The following is a 20,249-nucleotide window of genomic DNA, read 5'->3' on the forward strand; positions in this document are numbered from 1 at the left end:
TCACTTTACTGTAATAGAAGTTGACATTACAGAATACAGAACTCTTCAATAAAGTTACACTTGACAGTCATAAGGTTAGGCCTAGCTCTGCAAGATTCCAGGCCGCAGTGGCGAACAGAGTGCTTGCAAAGACAAGGAGGAAGCAGTGCCTACCACCGGAGAACCCATCCTCTTGTGATTATTCATAGAAACAATTGGCGTCTGTATGGCTATGCATCTGCTCCATTTCACAAGCTGTCCACCAAACTTCCATGTTTCTCCACAAGCAGACTCTCAAGCTGTCCTCCTCTTCTGCAAGCTGTAAATATGGAGTCATTCCCACCCTTGGTAACTCGGAAACTTAATATCAATAGGTCAAACTATGGGGGGACAACAAACTACTTCTCCCATACCACAACCTTGTATCCAGAAAACACTAGAACACTGACCGTAGGATGACCTGCTCCGACTCTCTCCAAGCTTCATGCACATATGCAATGCATAGATGAGGTCATATGAAGACACCTCGCTTCACAACCCATGGCCCAGATGCAGGACGTAACAGAGAATGCACAAGATTTCTGCGGTGATTCGCTGACATTGGGCACATCCATCACATCTCATTGGGCAGGATTATAGCACCATGACTATGTAGATGAATGATTCCACCCAACACCAAAAGATCTCTGTGGTTCTACTCAATCAGATTTAGGCTAAGTGAGTAGTAAGCAGCAGCCAAAAGACCGTCGGAGATGCACTGTACAGAAAACGGCATTTGATTCTGTAGAACTGTAGTAGATCTAGGATGTCGCAGACTTAGCTGCCCTGGACTTTAGCCCTAGCATTCCTGTACATCACTATGGCATTGACTACAAATGAAATTTACCATTTAGGTTACTATTGTTAGTTTATTTCAGTATCAGCAGATCAACAAGAAACCCAATATCCTGCGTATAACTCACACTATCCGTACCAGTCTCCAACAAGCACATATTTTATTGACTATTCAGTCTTTGTTCAGACAAGGAGCTGAATATACACAGCTACATTCTCACACCCAAACCACAGAGCACGTCACCTCCCCCAGAAGATCAGACTCATTGCTCTATGCCACAGTCTTTGTTGCTTTTTTACAACTAGTCTAATCCATTGGAATAGCTGAACTACTATAAGTTGTTGTTTTATTCCAACTGGTCTTAGCCATTGGAACATCTGACCCCAAGGGCTTGTACACCTTGTCTATTGAGAAATCCCGGCATGTGACATAAGAGATCAATAGTGACTCATGTAACTAGGGCGATAAACATTGTCAAGCTACCCAATACTGACCCGAGATTTGTGGTAGTAAGGAATAAAATTCTAGGAGTAAATCTAAGCAAATGTATAGTGGGGAATATTTAAAGGGAACAATAGTTCTTTGGTTAACAAAACCCAATCTGAGAAACCCTGAGATTAAAAAAGTGGAAGTTCTCAAATTAGGTCCCTCGTCCTGAATCCTATCCATTCAGCAGAGCAGTCATGAAGTACATCCATTACTAGAACAGTTTATCGATTTATATGAGGACTGTGTAATGATGCCTTTCACCCGTGGTGGCGCTGTAGGAACATAAAAAATGCATTCCTCTACAATCTATGGCTCATTGCTTGAGGTCCCACCTTGAGTGCAGCCGGTGGCGTAACTAGGAATGGAGGGACCCCGTGGCGAACTTTTGACATGGCCCCCCACCCCGACCGACGCCGAAGACCTCGACTGACCCCCCCCCTCCTACGCATTCCTGTGCGTTCTATTATGCCCCATAATGGCCCCTGCACACAGTATTATACAAAATAGTGGCCCCTGCACACAGTATTATCCCCCATAGTGACCCCTGCACACAGTATTATCCCCTATAGTGGCCCCTGCACACAGTATCATCCCCCATAGTGGCCCCTGCACACAGTATTATGTCCCTTAGTGGCCCCTGCACACAGTATTATCCCCCATAGTGGCCCCTGCACACAGTATTATGCCCCATAGTGGCCCCTTCACACAGTATTAACCCCAATAGTGTCCCCTGCACACAGTATTATCCCCCATAGTGGCCCCTGCACACAGTATTATGTCCCTTAGTGGCCCCTGCACACAGTATTATCCCCCATAGTGGCCCCTGCACACAGTATTATGTCCCACTGTGGACACCCATAAACAATTATTATACTCTGGGGTCTTTTCAGACCCCATAGTATAATAATTGGAGACCCGGGGGAATAAAAACATAAAAAACTGCTGGTGCTTACCTGTCCCCCGGCTCCGTCGCTGTCTTCTCTGCTGCCGTCCTTCTTCTATGATGTCGGACATCACATGACCCGGGACGCAGCCCGAGTTCCTGTGACATCAGAGACGTCAGAAAGGACGTCAGGAAGGAGGCTTGACAGGATCGTGGAGAGATAAGTAACAGTGTTTTTTATGTTTCTTACCTCTCCCGGTCCGCCAATTATTGTACTCGGGGGTCCGAAAAGACCCCTAGTATAATGATAGCCACGGTAGCGGCTGTCACCGGGCCCCTAATGTCCTGGGCCCTGTGGCAGCTGCCTCTACTGCTATGGCGGTAGTTACGCCACTGAGTGCAGCTTATTATTAGAGGGCACATGTAACAAAACGGAAGTGTTCAAAATGGACATCCCCTTTAAGCTCAAAGAAACTGCCATAAAAACTGAAGACTCTACATTTACTGATAATTTAGGGTATATTGAAGGCAATTTATCAACTCATCTGCTCCGGTTTTCTGGTCTACATCTGTAGATGTATGATAAAGTAGCACATCTGTGGCATAAAACCCTTACTTGCGCCAAAGATGGGCCACATCCCCTGTACTGCAGCCTACGCCAGTTGGCGCCTTTATAAAGACGGTGTATTATAAGGATAATACAGTCTTATATTGGGTGGACAGACTCTTGAAGTCCTAGGTGTTGGTTGCAGGGTTTGGAAGTTTCGGCAGTTTTCTATAGCCATTTGCTTGAAGCCCTATACATTAGGAACCAAATGGGTTCTACATGCAATGTGTTCATGTTGTCACATTGTCACTTACTCATTTCCATTCTATTGTATCATTATTTAACTTCCAATTACTTAGTGTTCATCCAACAAAGCTCCTACACATACTCAATACACAAACCATATGGGCCTTGTAATCTGTCCCCAATTAAGTGTATTGTGCTGTCCAGGCTTTGCTATTGACTTCCATTGTCTTTCTCTGATACCCCATACATACAGGGGCTATTACATCCCTGGATTCTCTGAAGTTATCACTATCTGTAGTTATTCGATGACCCAGCTCCATAAAACAGGTCTTTTTAACTGCAAGACATCCTTAAAGAAACAATGACAATTGACCAGACCATAACAGATAAGTACAGCATGTATCCAAGACCCTTTAAGGTTGTGTGTACTGATCCATTGTTAATGTAAAGGGGATTACTTTGTATTCTACAATCTTCATATCTCAGAACACCATCACCATGGAGTCCATAAACAGACATAGGACATAGGATAAATAACTCCAAGAAACTCACCGTGTACCAATCCCTACAAAGGGACTACACCATGGCCACCTACCTGGAGAGAATACGCCACCCCAAGCACAGACAGACTCTGAGCCGGTACAGACTGAGCGCCCACAACCTGGAGATAGAGACGGGGCGACACAGGCAGACGTACAGGCCACGGGAGAACAGACTGTGCCAGCACTGTGACCAGGGGGCCCTAGAAGACGAGACCCACTTCCTGCTACACTGCACCAAATACTCAGCTGTGAGGGCCATCTACTACCAAAGACTCTCTGCCCACATCCCAGACTTCATATCTGCAGACGAGAAGAGGAAACTCTACATCCTACTGGGAGAAGAAGAGGCCACTGTGGAGATCGCTGCCCAATACGTGTCCAGCTGTCACCAAATAAGAGTAAGATGAGACTCCACGGACTGTTATACCCCAAACCACCTGCCCCACCCCACCCCACCTCCCCATATAGCGGTCACCAACTAAGAGGAAGATGAGACTCCACAGACTGTTATACCCCAAACCACCCACCCCACCCCACCCGAATCCAACTCCCCCCCCCTACTTTACCAGCTTTGGCAATGCCAAATATCTATTCGGACGTGCCAATAAAGCTTTTTTGATTTGATTTGATTTGACATTCCTTGGGATGAATGGTATTGTTATAAAGCTACAGACCTGTCAATTCTCCGTGTTAAAGGGGTCTGCCAGAATTTTTTATTTGTGGCTTATCCTTAGGGTAGGCTATAACTATCCAATATGTGGGGGGCCAACAGACTTTAATGGGAGTTGAGCGGCAGTGACGGTGTCCGGCCACCATACAGGGCACACAGTCTACTACTTCCAGCTCATAACACTAGGAGAGCCCGAGGCCTCAGCACATGACATCAGTGAGAAGGCCGCGAGAGAGTATCGGACGCTGCAAGGAGTTCCAAAAGACCTAAGGGAATTTTTTTGTATCTTCAATTATTCCCCTGGGCCTCCACCTATTATACTCGGGGGTTCATAGGGACTTTCTGAACAAGGGCATTGTCCCCAAGAAGCATTGCATGCAGTGTTTGACATGGTCTGTATGGCAGTGCACCCTGCGCTAGGCTCCATTCGCTAGTCCAGCTTTGCCATGTGCTATGTAAGTCAACAAATAAACCAGATATTTATTCAGTAATGTAGAACATATAAGATCCTGAAGAGCATAGACATATGAGAAATAATGTTTTGCTGGTAGCATTCGAGTGATCCTCTTATGTGGATCTGATACACAGCAGATATAGTGCTGCCTTCTTGTATTGTGTAGCAACAACATGTCCAACAGTCTTCAAACTTTTGATGGTACAAGGTGGCAGGGAGTATTAAGACTACCATGGGGCCAGGACTCTATGAAGATTGTGGACCCACCAGGCTATTTTCCAGGGTCTGTAAATGGTCGGAATATCAGCTGAATGATTATTCATAGGAATGTTCATTCTTAATAAATTCCCGGTGTCAGGTTGGGCTTTTACCCTGCACATGCACCTGCGATACTGCCGAACCCTGGGATCATATGGGTGTAGTTGTGGGCAATTTCATTTTTAATGACTATAGTGTACAGGATGGGGGACATCACAGTGAAAGTACAGTAGGCATCCTCAAGTGCTTAAGTTGAAACTTCTGGGCTCCAGTGCAAAATCTTTAATCTGGCCCCATTTACCATACTCCATAAATAATACCGGTGTCTTGTTATGCTGTAGAGAGGCCTTTGGGCCCCCTTAGGCTCCAGGGCCCAGTAGTGATTGCTACCCTTGAACCCCTGATAGCCGCACCCTTGGGCACACTTACTATGCCAGGAGTAGGCATGCATTGCTCACACTATAATGCTACCCCCTTGCCTATGGGAAGATTGGTTCAAGCCACGTGTATTTACAAGTAAATGTGGTGAGCACTTGTTAAAATTAGTGAGAGATTAGGGCAGCTATGAGACTTCGGGGAGCCTTGGGCTCTTCCAAAAAAACCATACTATAATCCACCACTACTAAGGCTATGAGAGATTTGTGTCTAAATACAGGGTACAATATATCATTCTGATCAGTCTTAGTGCTAGATCAACTGGCCATGGTGTCAGCTGAGTGATGTGTCTTGTGTACATTTACCCTGGTGACAAGGAATCCTATGCCAGGTGTGTGGCCTGAGCCATATATGCCATATTCTACTATACCTGCCACTATGTAGGATTTGGTTGCCTCAATAATACCGGTCTGAAAGCAGGTTATATCATTTGGCAACTCTTGGCAACTTTCTTCATTCAGTAACAAATTACTAAATAATCACTTACTGCAATTACTGAATAACCACTAATTACTATTATGAGCAGAAGCCACAAAGGTTACGCCACATTCACCAGTGATGGGCCTATCCCAATAACCACATGCCTTTTATACATTCTCTACCAATAAGTATTTGGGCAACCATGCAAATGATGATACCTGCGGTCGTGATTTACGTCACACCTTCCGCTGTTAAATAGGAAACAGCATTGGCATTAGTGCATTGACATTAGTTGCATGAAAGATGCACGAAGTGCAGTGTTGTCCAATTTCGAGAAAGGGGTAATTGTGGGGTACCACAGAAATGGTTGATTCTTAAGGGACATAGCAAGCGAACTGAATTACCCAAAATCGACAGTGGCCTATGTGATTATAAAGTGGAAGGTGAACGGTGATTGTCGGAATGTGCCCCGAGTCTGCAGACCCCCGAAACTGGGAGATAGAGACCGACGAGTACTGGCCAGAGAAACCGCACCCAACCGATGGCTCACATACACCAGGAGAGTCACCATGCATCCGGGAGTATTGTGTCACTCAATACCATCCGTAAGGAAGCATCTGCTGGGGGCTACCAACTATTGGATAGGAAGAAATGTTGTTTTTCTATTCTACCATCGGTGTCCTAATACGTATTGGTAGACAGTGTAATACCAGTGCTTAATATGTGGAAGGGGGCCTCCACCGGCATCATGGTCGGAATGTGATTGTTACTCCTTCACCCCCATAACTTCACCCCAGAGACTGCAGTACTCTTCACAGGTAGGACACCCAACTATTGGACTTTGATATCATATGCTACAGATATAGAATGAACATCTATGGTCAGACTTGTCCCTGTATTGTTAAAGTTAGAACAGTGGCCAAAAAAAACAACAAGCAAAATTGCTTTGTAGTTGTTGCGGCTGCAGTTTTTAGTACAGTAATGGTTCTAGGAAAGGCTTTACACCACTGAAGTCAATGGCAAAAAATCCCAGATTAACCACATAAGCTATGGCACAAAAATACAGTAAGCTTTAAAGAATGTTTTTTTTCTGTAACAACTGGACTTTTTTTTTTCAATGCCAAAAACAAACTGCAAAAAAGGAAAGAAAAATATGTTAAGTGTGAACAAGACCTTTCAGTATTCAGAAAATAAGTACATGGAATAGTTCAAGTAACGTCCATAGAACAGTATTTGGTCTCTAGCTGCCATTCTATTCCCTATCCCTGATATTTCATCCTCATAACAGGTAGTCCATATCCGTGTCGTGAAAACTCCTTGGCGCACAAAAGTAAGAATAAAAAAAAAATATGAAGAAGCGGAACAAATGGTCTTTGTGTCCATTACTGTGGAAAGAGCAGATAATTGTGAGCATTCACGGATTCTGGCCGGGGTATAATAACCTGGATGCACAGGAAGAGACATCTGATCGCTCGCCTACAAAACAGATGACTGAGATTCTCTGCCGCAAAGACAAATGGTGGATTGAACTGATGGGCAGAGTCCGGAAAGTCCTTCACTATTGTAACGCACAGTCAGGTCAAGGCATCTCAGGTCATGGCAATAACACCGCATACAAGATGGTCACGTCTCCAGAACTGAAACTCAATAAGTTTATTAAGGTCTAAAAACTTGAGTTTAGCTAAGGCTACAAGATCACCAGGTTACTCTGGGACTCCTTCATTAACGTACATAAATGGAGTCACACTGCAAACCCAAGGAGGCTACAGATCCAACAAAATGGAGCACTGTTTGATCCTTTGACTGGAAGCCAAGGTCTTGCAAAACGGTGAGGCACAAGACGCTCACGGGTGGACACTTTGCAAACCCATTCAAGTGAATGGGTTTGAAAACTGACTTCCGGGTTTCTGTCTCCTGTCCAGTTTCTCCGGCAGAAGACGGAAACCTGCCGGATTGGCTAAAGCAGAGATTGGGCACACCTTTCCGCACCTTTCCCCATTGCTTCGGTGCTTCCCAGTGCAATACGGTCCTGCAGCTCCTTCATATTTTCCCGGTGGAAGTCCCCAATGAACGGGATCACTGAGGACGATCAGAGACCTCAGCGAAGGACACGGGACGTCACTACCTGTGACATCCCTGGATCCCTTCCTTAGGTCACTGAGCCAACCAGTGGCTTCAGCGGAAGGGATCTGAGACGTCACAGCCGGTGAGGACTTCATTATAAGAAGACAGCTGAGCAATAAAACCGAACCGTGCAAGGAGGACCCCAGAACATCGGTCAAGCTTGTGTCCTCTTAGATACGTTCGTAGTGACTAAAGTATTTGTTGGATCTACTTTTGTTTCTGGAATCTATGCAACATTTATAGGAAATACTAGTCAATGTAACGCCTAGCCTGTTATTGCTTTGCATCTGTACATGAACTATTGCACGTAATGTGAAAAATAGCAACGTCACTATAGTATGATAATTGCGCACCACATAAAATCCCGATAATTTTCCTCGATTATGTGGATTTTAAAAGATATTATGGAAGAGTAAATGTCTTGTATATCCCTCATACGTTACTAATGGGGAAATCTAATCCACACTGTCTGCAAGAGTATCTCGTCTCTGGGCCTTAAGCTATATAATGAGGAATACGTGTATGTATATGAAATAGTCATTACTTAATGACTGTAATAATGTGAAGAAATAATGGCGTGGAGAGGGGCGTGATGGGACCTGGGAGCTGCATCATTTCTGCAGGTGAATGCGCTTGTTGTGTCTCGGGTTAGGGCAATAAAACTTATCCGGTGATTTGCGTAATCCCCATTATCTGTGTTGGGTGTTGTCTAATGGACCAAAGACTGTATTCCAGGGAATCTATCCAGGCTGCATAAGCTCTGTGGTTAATAAAAATAATAATAATACATTTTATTTATATAGCGCCAACATATTCTGCAGCACTGTACAATTTGTAGGGTTCAAATACAGACAGAAAGATACATTACAGAGAAAGTCATTTCACACAATGGGACTGAGGGCCCTGCTCGCAAGAGCTTACAATCTATGAGGTAGAGGGGGTGACACAAGAGGTAGCAGGGGCGGCATTGCTTATACAGAGGTCAGACACTTTTGTAATAGAGGTGACTGTCATTGCACAAACATAAAACTGTATGAGCCGTCACCAGTCGTGTCCTTTAACATGTGGATGGAGCTTGGACATATAAAGTTAGCCTGAAATGGCATCATATCATGTGGGGTAATGTGGGAGCGGGGACAGAGGAGGGTTAAATTTTGGGGATTCTAATTATGGTACGGAAGGGTTTACATTAGGAATTGTGATAGGCCTGTCTGATAAGATGTGTCTTTAGTTTGCATTTGAAACTGTAGAAATTGGGAGTTAATCTGATTGTCCGGGGTAGAGCATTCCAGAGAAGTGGTGCAGCTCGGGAGAAGTCTTGTATGCGAGCGTGGGAGGTTCTGATAATAGAGGATGTAAGTGTTAGGTCATTGAGTGAGCGGAGAACACGGGTTGGGCGGTAGACAGAGATGAGGGAGGAAATGTATGGAGGTGCGGCATTATGGAGAGCCTTGTGGATGAGGGGGATAACTTTATATTTTATTCTATAATGAATAGGCAGCCAATGTAGTGACTGGCACAGGCCAGAGGCATCACTGTAGCATCTAGCCTGATAGTTACTGATGTATCACAGTTCGGAACTCTCAGAACCTTTTTTTATGGAGAGATACAATGTCCTGCATATTCGACTGTGTCGGTGCATAAAAACTGGTTTCCCTGCGGAGAGGCCGCATACAGACACCAGCGGTTTGATTTAATAAGCCATTCAAATGAAGCAGTCCCCTGTCCAGTTTCTCCCGGGATTAGGATGGAAACCCCTGGGTGGATAACAGACACTAGTGTGAACGCCGCATTACTTGCTGTTTTTAGTGTATTTGTCTATTAGACCTTCTCGCTATCTGTACACTATTGTATGTAAAGCTGTGCAGGAAACTGAGCAACTCTTGCTAATTGTGATATCATTTACATATTAATGCAAGGAAGGCAGAAATCTCCCACAACATTACAATGTAATTATGTATATTAGTCATTGCATTGCATCACTAAGGCTGGGGACATATGGGATGATACTGCTCCCTGCCTGCCTATGCTCCATAAAGGAAGTTTGGCAGTTTGTTCCTCTGAATGCCGCAACAGGAAAAAAACATATCCAAAGGTGACACTTCAGATGGCAATGCCACACGGTCTCCCACTGTTTCCAACCTTTGCATTGCATTTGTGGACAGAGGGCTTATTGGGTTTCCTGACACTTCTGGCGTTGGTTTATTTTTCTTAAAAACAAAAAAACTGGCATGTTGAAAGCCAATATGCATGATCCTCCCTTCCCCTATCTTTAGGAAAAAGTCAGGACATCTCAGTATACATAATATGGTTGGTTGGTACCTTCATAAACAGTGGGATTTGCTAAGTCCTGCAGTTGGGGGACAGGATGTGTTGGATTTGGGGATGTTCAGGGTTTCCGGGTTTTTTTTGTTTGTTGTTTTTTTCTCTAGCGGGTGCTGTGTTGACGCCAGTTGCCCCAGACAGCGGGCAGACCACAAGCAACCGCCGGTCAGGGTGGGCCCCGGGAGAGCGCCACGCGGCATGCGGTCCCAGCAGCCAGGGCCAGCATGATGCCTGGTGAGGTGCATCAGAAGGTAGGAGGTTCACGGGGGCTTGCTGTGCTGCTGCTTTTCCGCTGGATTCCGCCTATCGGTTTCCTGTTATCAAAGCCTTTCGGCCAGGGCGGGGGTCATCGTCTAGCGGGTGCTGAGTAAGCACGTTCCGTCTTACGGTGATGCAGAGGTCAACTTGGGCGCCGGGCCTCCCGAAGAGCCAAAGTCCAGGGTCGGGTGAGGAATTGGAGAAGAACCCTGGGCGCCTAGTTTCTGACGCCTCTTGTAACGGTTCAAAGGCAAACTCTCGCTCGTCCTTCCTGGGTCTGTGAGTGCTGCGGGCGTCTGCCGGCGAAAACCACCTTAAGGACACCATTGGCACTTGCAGACCGTTACGCCACTCCGGAGCAGAAGGGAAGGGAAGGGAAGCTGTAGCCGGCATGGACTCCCTAGGTCTGGCCGAGCGAGGGTCCCTTCCCGCCAGGTCAGTGGTTGTCAGATCGATTGATGTGGTCCCCAAATCCTCTTGAAAAATGCTTACAGGACTTTTCTCTCCACATCTTTTGGACTGAAACCGGCAGACCCCATTATAGTCTATGTAAGTAATCGTTTTTTAAGAATATTAGGTTTCTGTTATTTGAGTCCCCGAGTGGACACGAAGAATGGAAAGCTGAACGATAGTGTGAACCCTGTGTCATTTCACCAAACTTTCCATGCAAAGAATTATAATAATAATACTAATATGATAAAAGGTACATCAAATTCCAATCCTACATCATATTACCGGGCATCACGTACAGATGTTTGCGCCTATCTGATAGCGATACACATGGGGTTCCTACTCACGTCTTGCCATTGCTTAGAACGCCTTGTTCTTTTGCAGCAACTGCTTTTATTTTGTTTCTTTGATATATATTAATAAAATATAGAACTTTTTGGACGTGCGATACGAGATGCAAATATGTCCTTTATATTTCACTACTGTATCCTTTACTATGGTGTTTACTGTTTTATCACACACAATATCAGTTATATCGCTCCGAAGCCAAAGTTCACTGCACATAAAATACACTACAATATAAGTGTTCAGATACAATATCCATCTAAACACTGTCATTTATTCCATGTCTGTCCCTTTCCTCTTCAACAATTCTTAAACCGTCTCAAGTTATTGGATTGAATATTAAATCTGTGCATGGGTAGACCCAGAAAATAGACCAAGCACAGAGACTTGTGTTTGCCAAGTTCCTTAAGTGGTTAAACAGGTTTGATACTTTCACTTGCAGTAGCCAGTTTTGTATGACCAGACGAAAGCTGTCAATCTGGTCAGATCCAGGAGTTTTTATCTTTATACTGCCCCCTATTGGCAACAAGTGTCTTTACAAGCTCTAGCAATAGCCAAACATGTTACTTTGTAAGCCAAGTGTATGGCAAGGATCAAATACTAAGATATTACGAGATGTTTGGAGTCTTACTGCAGCTGGGACCAGAGACCTACAAAAAAATGCAAAAAGAGCAGATCATTGGGTCTTAGTAAAGTTTATGGCTCAATATTGTAGATTTACAACAATAGGGTGGAGCTTGGGCATTATATAAGGAGTCCCTGCAAAAACAAGAACATATGTGAATATATATATATATATATATATATATATATATATCTTACCTCTTATGCTCAAATCTTATTCTTGTGGACGCTTCATAAAAGCAGGAAAAGCTTGCAAAAAAATCTAGTAAAATTCTAACTAGAAATACATTGCGACTATTGGTCTGCAATAAATGGTTGCCTTGCAGATGTTAAGTCTTTAGAGCTAGAGGTTGCAGACTATACGTCTATAGCAACAGAAAGAACAAAAAGAAGAACTTAATATAAACCATGTTGATTCATTCCAGGGATGTCAAGGATTTTTATAAAAAAAAATCTGGGAATGCCTTCAATCTCACCTGGTAAATCCCGGGCTGTTCCAGCACTGCCGCCATTGTGGTTCCTTGACTCGTCCTGCAGTACTGATGGCTACACGCGACTGCTATAGCCAAATATTGGTGCCAACATCTAAGGCCAGTGATGGCTGCATATGTACAAGTCATTGCTGCATAATAATGGTGGAGACCACCAACACTGCAGCATTGGAATGGTGCAGGATTACCGGGAGCGTATTTTTAGTTTTTCCTTATTTACTAAAATTTCGTTAAACCCTGAATTGCTCCCATCTAGGGCCATCATTCCAATAAATGTGTTATATTTCTATCAGTGGGTTCTGTATAATCTACTCCTACTAATACTGAAGAGCCAGGAGCGTATAGTGTAGGTGAGGATATAGTAATGCTAGACAAAGTGCTGTGTTTGCATATGGGAGGAGCCGCACAGGCGGCAGTATATAGTACCTGCCTGAAAGTTTCAGATGAGAGAGTGCAGGTATGACGTCCTGAGACTCTGAAGCAAGCAGTCACTTTGGATTTCTACTAGCTCCTACGTGTGAGACATCTCTACCTGTGCCCATTGCTGTGAGCACAGTATATTGGATATATTAGGCACCCCTCTGTGCACAGGTGAGTCCCTCATCTTCCTCATTCCACTATATATTGTCATTCCCTTAGACGTATGCTGTGTACGGTATGTTCATAGGCATTCCATAGACTAAACATACAATCGACGCAGTCAGCTAGGACTAAGCAATCCGCCTGCTTTACATAATTCTGTCCTGATTCATTCCTACGAACATGGGTAAACAGAATAAAAATATGATACAATCATACAAAACAAATGAAGCATCCTATACGATGAATAAGATGAGCCCAAGATCCCAATTATAACTCACATGGAAGGCTAAAGTCAGACGAAGGACATCCAAAATGAGGAGGTAGCGACAGGGTCAGTGATCAGTTCATTCTTCTCGGCATGGACACTAAGCAGGTACTGATAGGAATCACTGGGAAGGGGTGGATAGATTTTGTGGGATTATTCCTGACTTGAATGCCTGTTTCTGTATGGGTATGGGTAATTCCTAACTTGTGTGTATCCATCTCTCGATGCCTCAATCTCAGCTGGTCAATGGCTACTGTCCTCATTTCATAGACACTAGTTTACTTCTTTTGCTGGCGTCTTGGCAAGACCTATACAGGTCCATGTCACGTGTGACCCTAATCCATAAGTCTATGTAATGAATGGAAGGAATTTAGGGCAAGGGCAATTTAGACTCTTAGAATAGTAAGTGGGTGTAAATGACTAGGAGCTGTTTACCACTATGTTACCTAATAGAGATGAGCGAACACTGTTTGGATCAGCCGTTCCGAACAGCACGCTCCCATAGAAATGAATGGACGTAGCCAGCACGCGGGGGGTTAAGCGACCGGCCGCCGGCAAAGTGTACGTGCCAGCTGCTTCCATTCACTTCTATGGGAGCGTGCTGTTCAGAACGGCTGATCCGAACAGTACTCGCTCATCTCTACTACCTAACATAAACTCGGTCTACTATAAGGTCATTCGTATCATTTCAAGTCAAGGAAAACCAGACGTATACAGGACTATGCGAAAGACTTAGACAGGTGTGGGAAAATGCTACAAAGTCAGGCTGCATTTGGTAACCCTTCGGGGTTTACGTCCCCTATTTTGCACATTTTCGTGTGGGAACCCGACGGACCCCATTATAGTCTTTAAGGTCTGTGGGTTTTCTTGTGTAACCTCTTTTCAAGCAGATTAGGTTTCCGCTTTAAGTGGACCCAAAGAACGGAAACTCCAACGCAGGTGCAAACCAAACCTTAGAATGCTTTCAGAAATAGAAGGGTTAATTGTTTATTTTTGTCAATTAACAAAATGTAAAGAATGAAGAAAAACCCTAAATCCCATCAATATTTGGTGTGACCTTTGCCCTTTGCCTTCCATCAGTTCTTCTCGGAAATTCCAAACCGTTTTTGGAGGTTGTTCCCGCCATCTTGGAGAACTAAGCACAGATCTTCTGTGGATGTAGGCTTGTCCAATCCTTCTCTCTCTTCAGACTGGATGGTATTGAGGACTCTATGGGGTCCATATCCATCACTTCCAGGACTTCTCGTCCAAAGAGCAATGGTCACACCAAATAGTGATAGGATCTAAATTTCCTGATTCTTCACTTTCCACTCCTGAAAACTTTGCTTAATACTTTTGCACGATCGTGTACAGACTAACTAAAGGTCTAGTGTTCCTTTATGGCATGTGATTTAGGACACTCTCACACGTGAGGTTTGGTCAGCCAAAAACTGGGAGTTGTCTGTGCAGGTTCTACTTGGAGTGGGTCCAAAAACCATGAAAATCTGGCAAACCTTTCCATTATAAGGTAATTTTTTTTGTCTATGTTGGTTCCACTCCTGGTTTCGTTTTAGAAATAGTGTTGCAAAACACTGACCAAAATCCGCAAGTGTGAATGTAGCCCTAGGTAGTAGAGTTTATTGCCACGGCCAGTTCCAGCCTGTTATCACCGACTCTAGCGTATACCCTCTGCTAGTCTTGGATGTGTCTGATATTACAAGTTACAACACAGCTGCATTACGGATTACAACACGCTGTACTCACTAGGGTGGATATTGACACACCTGCATTAATGTAGTACCAGCCTATTGAGGTCACATGGAATAGCCCTGCCCAGATTAGCTTTAATTTTTGAGAAATCTTTCTTTGGAAAGGAGATCTCAGGTGTGTATGACTTACTTCTTGTAGTGGGTTACGTTATGTAGAAGATGCCTTAATATGGGACCAGAAGAGGTGTTCATCATAGTTGGGGAGGGGCTGGTTCTCTTTTACCAGTAGATTGACTTAGAAGGTAACATGAACGTTTAGGTTGAGGCCCCATGTTGCGGAAAAGCTGCTTTTTTGTTGCATTTTTTTGAACCAAAGCCAGGTGTGAATTGAGCCTAAGGTAGAAGTATAAGAAGATCCTATATAATTCCCGTTCCTTTTGTGGTCACTCCTGAGTTTGGCTCAAAAAAGCTGCTTTTCTGTAACATGGAGCCTTATTGTAATGGACAAAGTGTAATGTCCACTGCTATTACTTTGGTTTGGGACCCCTATGGGAAGTAATTGTATGTGTCAGGCCCGGTTCACATCTGCGTTCGATATTCCGTTCAGAGAGTCCGCTTGGGGATGGAATACTGAATGCACTGACAAGCGGTGAACAATGAAAGCACATGGACCCCATAAACTATAATGTGGTGCGTGTTTTCCACACAGGGACAAGTGCTTCATGAACTACTTTCCTCTCTGCATGACTTGTGCGGACACTGCACAAAAAACACACAGACCCCATTATAGTCTATGGGGTCCATGTGCTTTCATAAGCTCATCGCTTGTCAATGCGTTTGGTATTCAACGGTTTTGGAAATCACAGTGTGTCCGCTGCACTTATTTATTTGCAATGTGTGGATGGGATTTGCTAGAGGGGCTGACGGATATAGTGACGTCTCCAGGCTTTAAACCCTACATCTGGGATAGGAAAGGGGATATAAAAACTGTAAACACCTCCAATAAAACAACACAGCCCCATAAAGCGAGCAGTAAATCAATATCTGACTCAGACTTTAGGAAACACGGTTTATTAGACTCCTCGCCCCTTGTAAATATCCCTCCTTATATTCCCTCTATAGGGATAGGGGACCCAGCGAGACCTCATTCTGCGTGTCGCCCATTACTTACACATTTAATAAGGGGAGGGGTCGGTTCTGCGTTTCTAAACATAAGATGGTTGCATCCAGTTATTATTTTTATTAGTCACGTTGTGTCACATTTAGTCACTGCAATTACGTATATCCGCTGTATAGGAATGCTGCGTAATGTATATACTGCTGTGTATCACGCTACGATTCAGGCAAGGAGGGATGTGTGTAATTCATATGTTGTAAGGATGGCTGATGGGGGAAAAGTCACTTTTGTAATGCAAAACAGGTTGTGGAGTGAAAATAACTATTCATGGGACCCGAGTCCTATCCACATGACACTAATAGGCTGTTATAATACGTTTTGACTGGAATTGTTGCAAATATTGTATTGTCTTAGGAGTTGCATGAAAGTTTTGGTGAAAAGGATTTAACAGGTACCAGCGGAGACCGCAGTAACATTCCTATGCAGTGGGATTTTTAATAAACTGTGATGTTGTAGCGCCACCTAGAGGTTAATGCAACAGCACTTTCACTGGACCCTGGATTTACACCTGCAGTGCCATGCACAGATTAATACGGATCATTTTTGTTCATCAGATACCATAAAATAATGAAACAAATGTATTTTGGATCTTTTATTTAGCCCATGTAGAGTATGGTGATATGTGATTTATTAAGGTCCATGTCCTAATAATGGCAAACCCAGTCCTATAGTTATCTATTGTAGATGTAGATACGTCCATAACCAGTACATAAAAATATTCCTTATCAGTGACGTTTGGAAAGAGCAGACTGTGTCATTTCTGTAGAAAAGAAGATTTCATACATTACAGATTTCATGGAGATTTTTTTTTAGATTAGCCAAAGCCTGAGCGGAAATAGAAAAGAAGGACTCGGGCTGTATTCACATGATGGTGTCTGTTCTCAATTACTTTTTGCGTCTGTTCCATTTTTCATGACTCAGCCGATATTCGAATATACGTTGGTGCACCAAAATAGACCACCAAAAATTTGTCATGTGAATGGATTTTAATTTGGCTGAGATCGATGTTTGTGTCAATGTAACCCCTCGTTCACATTTGTGTCGGTAATCCGTTTGGGGAGTCCGCATGGGGATCCCCTGAACGGAATACGAAACACATTGACAAGCGGTGAGCAGTGCAAGCACACGGACCCCATAGACTATAATGAGATCCATGTGCTTTCCGCGTGCTGCCCGCATGAATCATGCAGACATGAAGGTAGATCATGAAGTACTTTTCTATCCACATGTCCCGTGCGGAAACCATGCAGAGAGCACATGGACCCCATTATAGTCTATGGGGTCCATGTGCTTTCACTGCTCACCGCTTTCCAATGCTTTTGGTAGTCCGTTCGGGGGGTCCGTATGGGGATTACCAAACGAAGGTGTGAACAAAGGGGTAAGTGTCATCCGTTTTTCATTGGCCATTAGAAAAAGGCATAAATTTCATAGTTTTTTGGGAAGGTTTTGACCCAACCCCCTCATCCATTTTTAATGGACATAACAGGTTTGACACTAGAGATGAGCCAGTAGATGATACCTTTTAAAAATGGATCCATTGATTTCCTATAGGTTGTTGTGTCAAAGCAGACAAACCTCGTCCCTTTCTTCAACTGGCCATTTTTTCTGTCCCTCAAAAAACACCAGTCATGTGAATTTAATCACTCTCATAATTTTTAGAACAGCTGTCGCATGGTGGTATTTCACTGTAGTATGAATAAGGTGTTACACTTCTCCTTCCTGCTGAATCTACTTCTGGCATTGGCTCAAAAACTGCATCAAAATCATAAATTTTTTAAGACTGAGGCCCCACGTTGCAGAAACGCAGCTTTTTTTGTTGCAGATTTTGTTGCATTTTTTTGACCCCCTAAAAGTGATTGATTTCAGACACTTCAGGCATTGTGGAAAATATGCGCAGTGGACGTGCAGGCAATTTCCAAAACCATAACATGTCTCATGTACCAATGGAAGCGCCAGTGGATTCCCTATAGGTGTAATGTAAGCAGAAAGTCCACAGAAGAAACCTGTGGGGACATTCTGTGAAAGGCGCTGCAAGAAAAAACGTCGCCGCCGCGGTTTTTCCTGCAGCTCTTTTTTACTGCGGCCCATTACATGGAGCCTTAGCTTTAGGGTAGGGTCAAACGATGGATGTTGCAGTGGAACCAGGCATGGAAAATCTGCCTGGTCTAGACGGGTGTTCATTAGAGATGAGCGAACACTGTTCGGATCAGCCGTTCCGAACAGCACGCTCTCATAGAAATGAATGGAAGCACCTGGCACGTACACTTTGCCGGCGGCCGGTCGCCATGCCAGGTGCTTCCATTCATTTCTATGGGAGCGTGCTGTTCGGAACGGCTGATCCGAACAGTGTTCGCTCATCTCTAGTGTTCATTTTATTTTCAGAATGGAGCTATAGGATGTCAGATCTATGTCAGCCAGGCTTTTTGATAGATCATAATGGTGTCTTCTGGATCTTGTTCTGGAAGGTCATATCCCAATGATGTGTTAATATCGATATTCAGTACAAATCTAAAGCTTTTCTCTGTCCCTGGCCATCTTATGTCATCTAATATGTTTCCTATCTATCTTCCAGAAACGATCTACAAGCAACATGGATTGGGGAACTCTTTACGAGTTCATTGGAGGAGTCAACAAACATTCCACCAGTATTGGCAAAATCTGGCTGTCTGTGCTCTTTATATTCCGTATTATGATCTTGGTGGTGGCCGCAGAGAGCGTTTGGGGTGATGAACAGTCAGACTTCACCTGCAACACCTTACAGCCTGGGTGTAAGAACGTTTGCTATGATCACCAATTCCCATTATCTCACATTAGGCTTTGGTGCCTTCAGCTCATTTTTGTAGCCACCCCAGCACTACTGGTGGCCATGCACGTGGCCTACTTAAAACACGAAGAGAAAAAGCAACTACAGAGGAAGGGACAATGCAATGAACAGAATTTGGAAGCTCTGAGGCAGCGTAAAATCAGAATTGTAGGCACCTTGTGGTGGACGTATGCCATCAGCATTGTGTTCAGAATCATCTTCGAAGCTGTTTTCATGTACCTCTTCTACTTCCTCTATGATGGTTTCCACATGCAACGTCTAGTCAGATGTTCCAACTGGCCTTGCCCCAATCTGGTGGATTGTTTCATCTCTCGGCCTACTGAAAAGACTGTCTTCACCTTCTTCATGATCATTGTATCAGGCATCTGCATGGTCCTCAATGTGGCCGAGCTGTGCTATCTCATCATCCAGGCATCGCTGAGGAAGTCCAGAAGAAATGCCAGCAAACATATGAACCACATCAGCCAGAAAGAAGAGAAGCAGAACATGTTAAACGAGCAGCTAAAGGAACAATAACCCAAGTGAAGGCATCCTTTATGGTTTTCTTGTTGACCCCAGCCTGCCTTGTGCCTAAGGGGAAGATTTGGTTCTAGTCGTAGACCAGCAGACTAGCTCGGAGAACGTAGGAGTCACAAGACATTGTGGATTCAGAATAAGACGCTGTAGATCATAAATGACCCTTGATAGTATTTCTGCATTTTATGTCTTTTGGGGGGATTTATTTTTACTATTTATGTTACAGATTATTTTTGTAAATTTTACGACTGTATTTTAATGGAACAAACACTGCCACTTTTCTTATACGGAGGCGCGTGCAATGAGATGGCGACTGAGGCAAGGCGAGACTGAAAAATTACCGTGTCCTTGTCTGTACAAATACGTATTAGGAGACATGTTCTCATCTTAATAAAACGTGTGCACTAACATATAACTAAGATCAATAGGATTGGCCTAATCCTACCATGAACTGCATTGCAGTCTATGGATTTTAGTAAAAACGTCTTTACTCAAAAATGGAACTTGAAACTTTGCATCAGATGTGAAGCGTTATTATTTTATTTCACTTTTCAGAAGGGAATAAAGAAGATATTTAATAAAAATATAAAAAAAAAAAAAAAAATCAGCATCAACTTGCTAGGTTGACCGAGGTACCTGCTGGATTGACAATGTTTTTTTTCTGCCTGCTTGTATTTTGGATTTACAGCTGAGATGCCCAAGAACAATGAATGGCGAGACTGGATATTTCATGTCGACGCTTTAGGGGACGGTCACGGCTGTATTTCCAGCAATTGGACGCTAGAGGGAGCACTGCAAGTGCAAATGTCAGAATGTAATAGT

At 43.8% G+C, this 20,249-nt stretch overlaps 1 protein-coding gene across 2 annotated transcripts in view; it reads left to right on the top strand.

The window, feature by feature from the left end:
• Window positions 1–19,585, top strand: part of LOC142195929 (gap junction beta-2 protein-like) — a 66,902-nt gene extending 47,317 nt beyond the window's left edge. Inside the window, exons 1-2 of one of the 2 annotated variants that reach the window (XM_075266042.1) lie at window positions 12,826–12,966; window positions 18,660–19,585. In XM_075266042.1, the coding sequence (XP_075122143.1) occupies window positions 18,678–19,427 (750 nt within the window). In that variant the 5' untranslated portion in view covers window positions 12,826–12,966; window positions 18,660–18,677 and the 3' untranslated portion in view covers window positions 19,428–19,585. Of the gene's footprint in view, window positions 1–12,825; window positions 12,967–18,659 lie in introns of those variants that run through there. The other variant, XM_075266044.1, reaches the window with a different exon arrangement.
• Window positions 19,586–20,249: the final 664 nt, after the last annotated feature.

This window comes from Leptodactylus fuscus, chromosome 2, assembly GCF_031893055.1.
Source record: "Leptodactylus fuscus isolate aLepFus1 chromosome 2, aLepFus1.hap2, whole genome shotgun sequence".
In the NCBI taxonomy this organism is placed as follows: Eukaryota; Metazoa; Chordata; class Amphibia; order Anura; family Leptodactylidae; genus Leptodactylus; species Leptodactylus fuscus.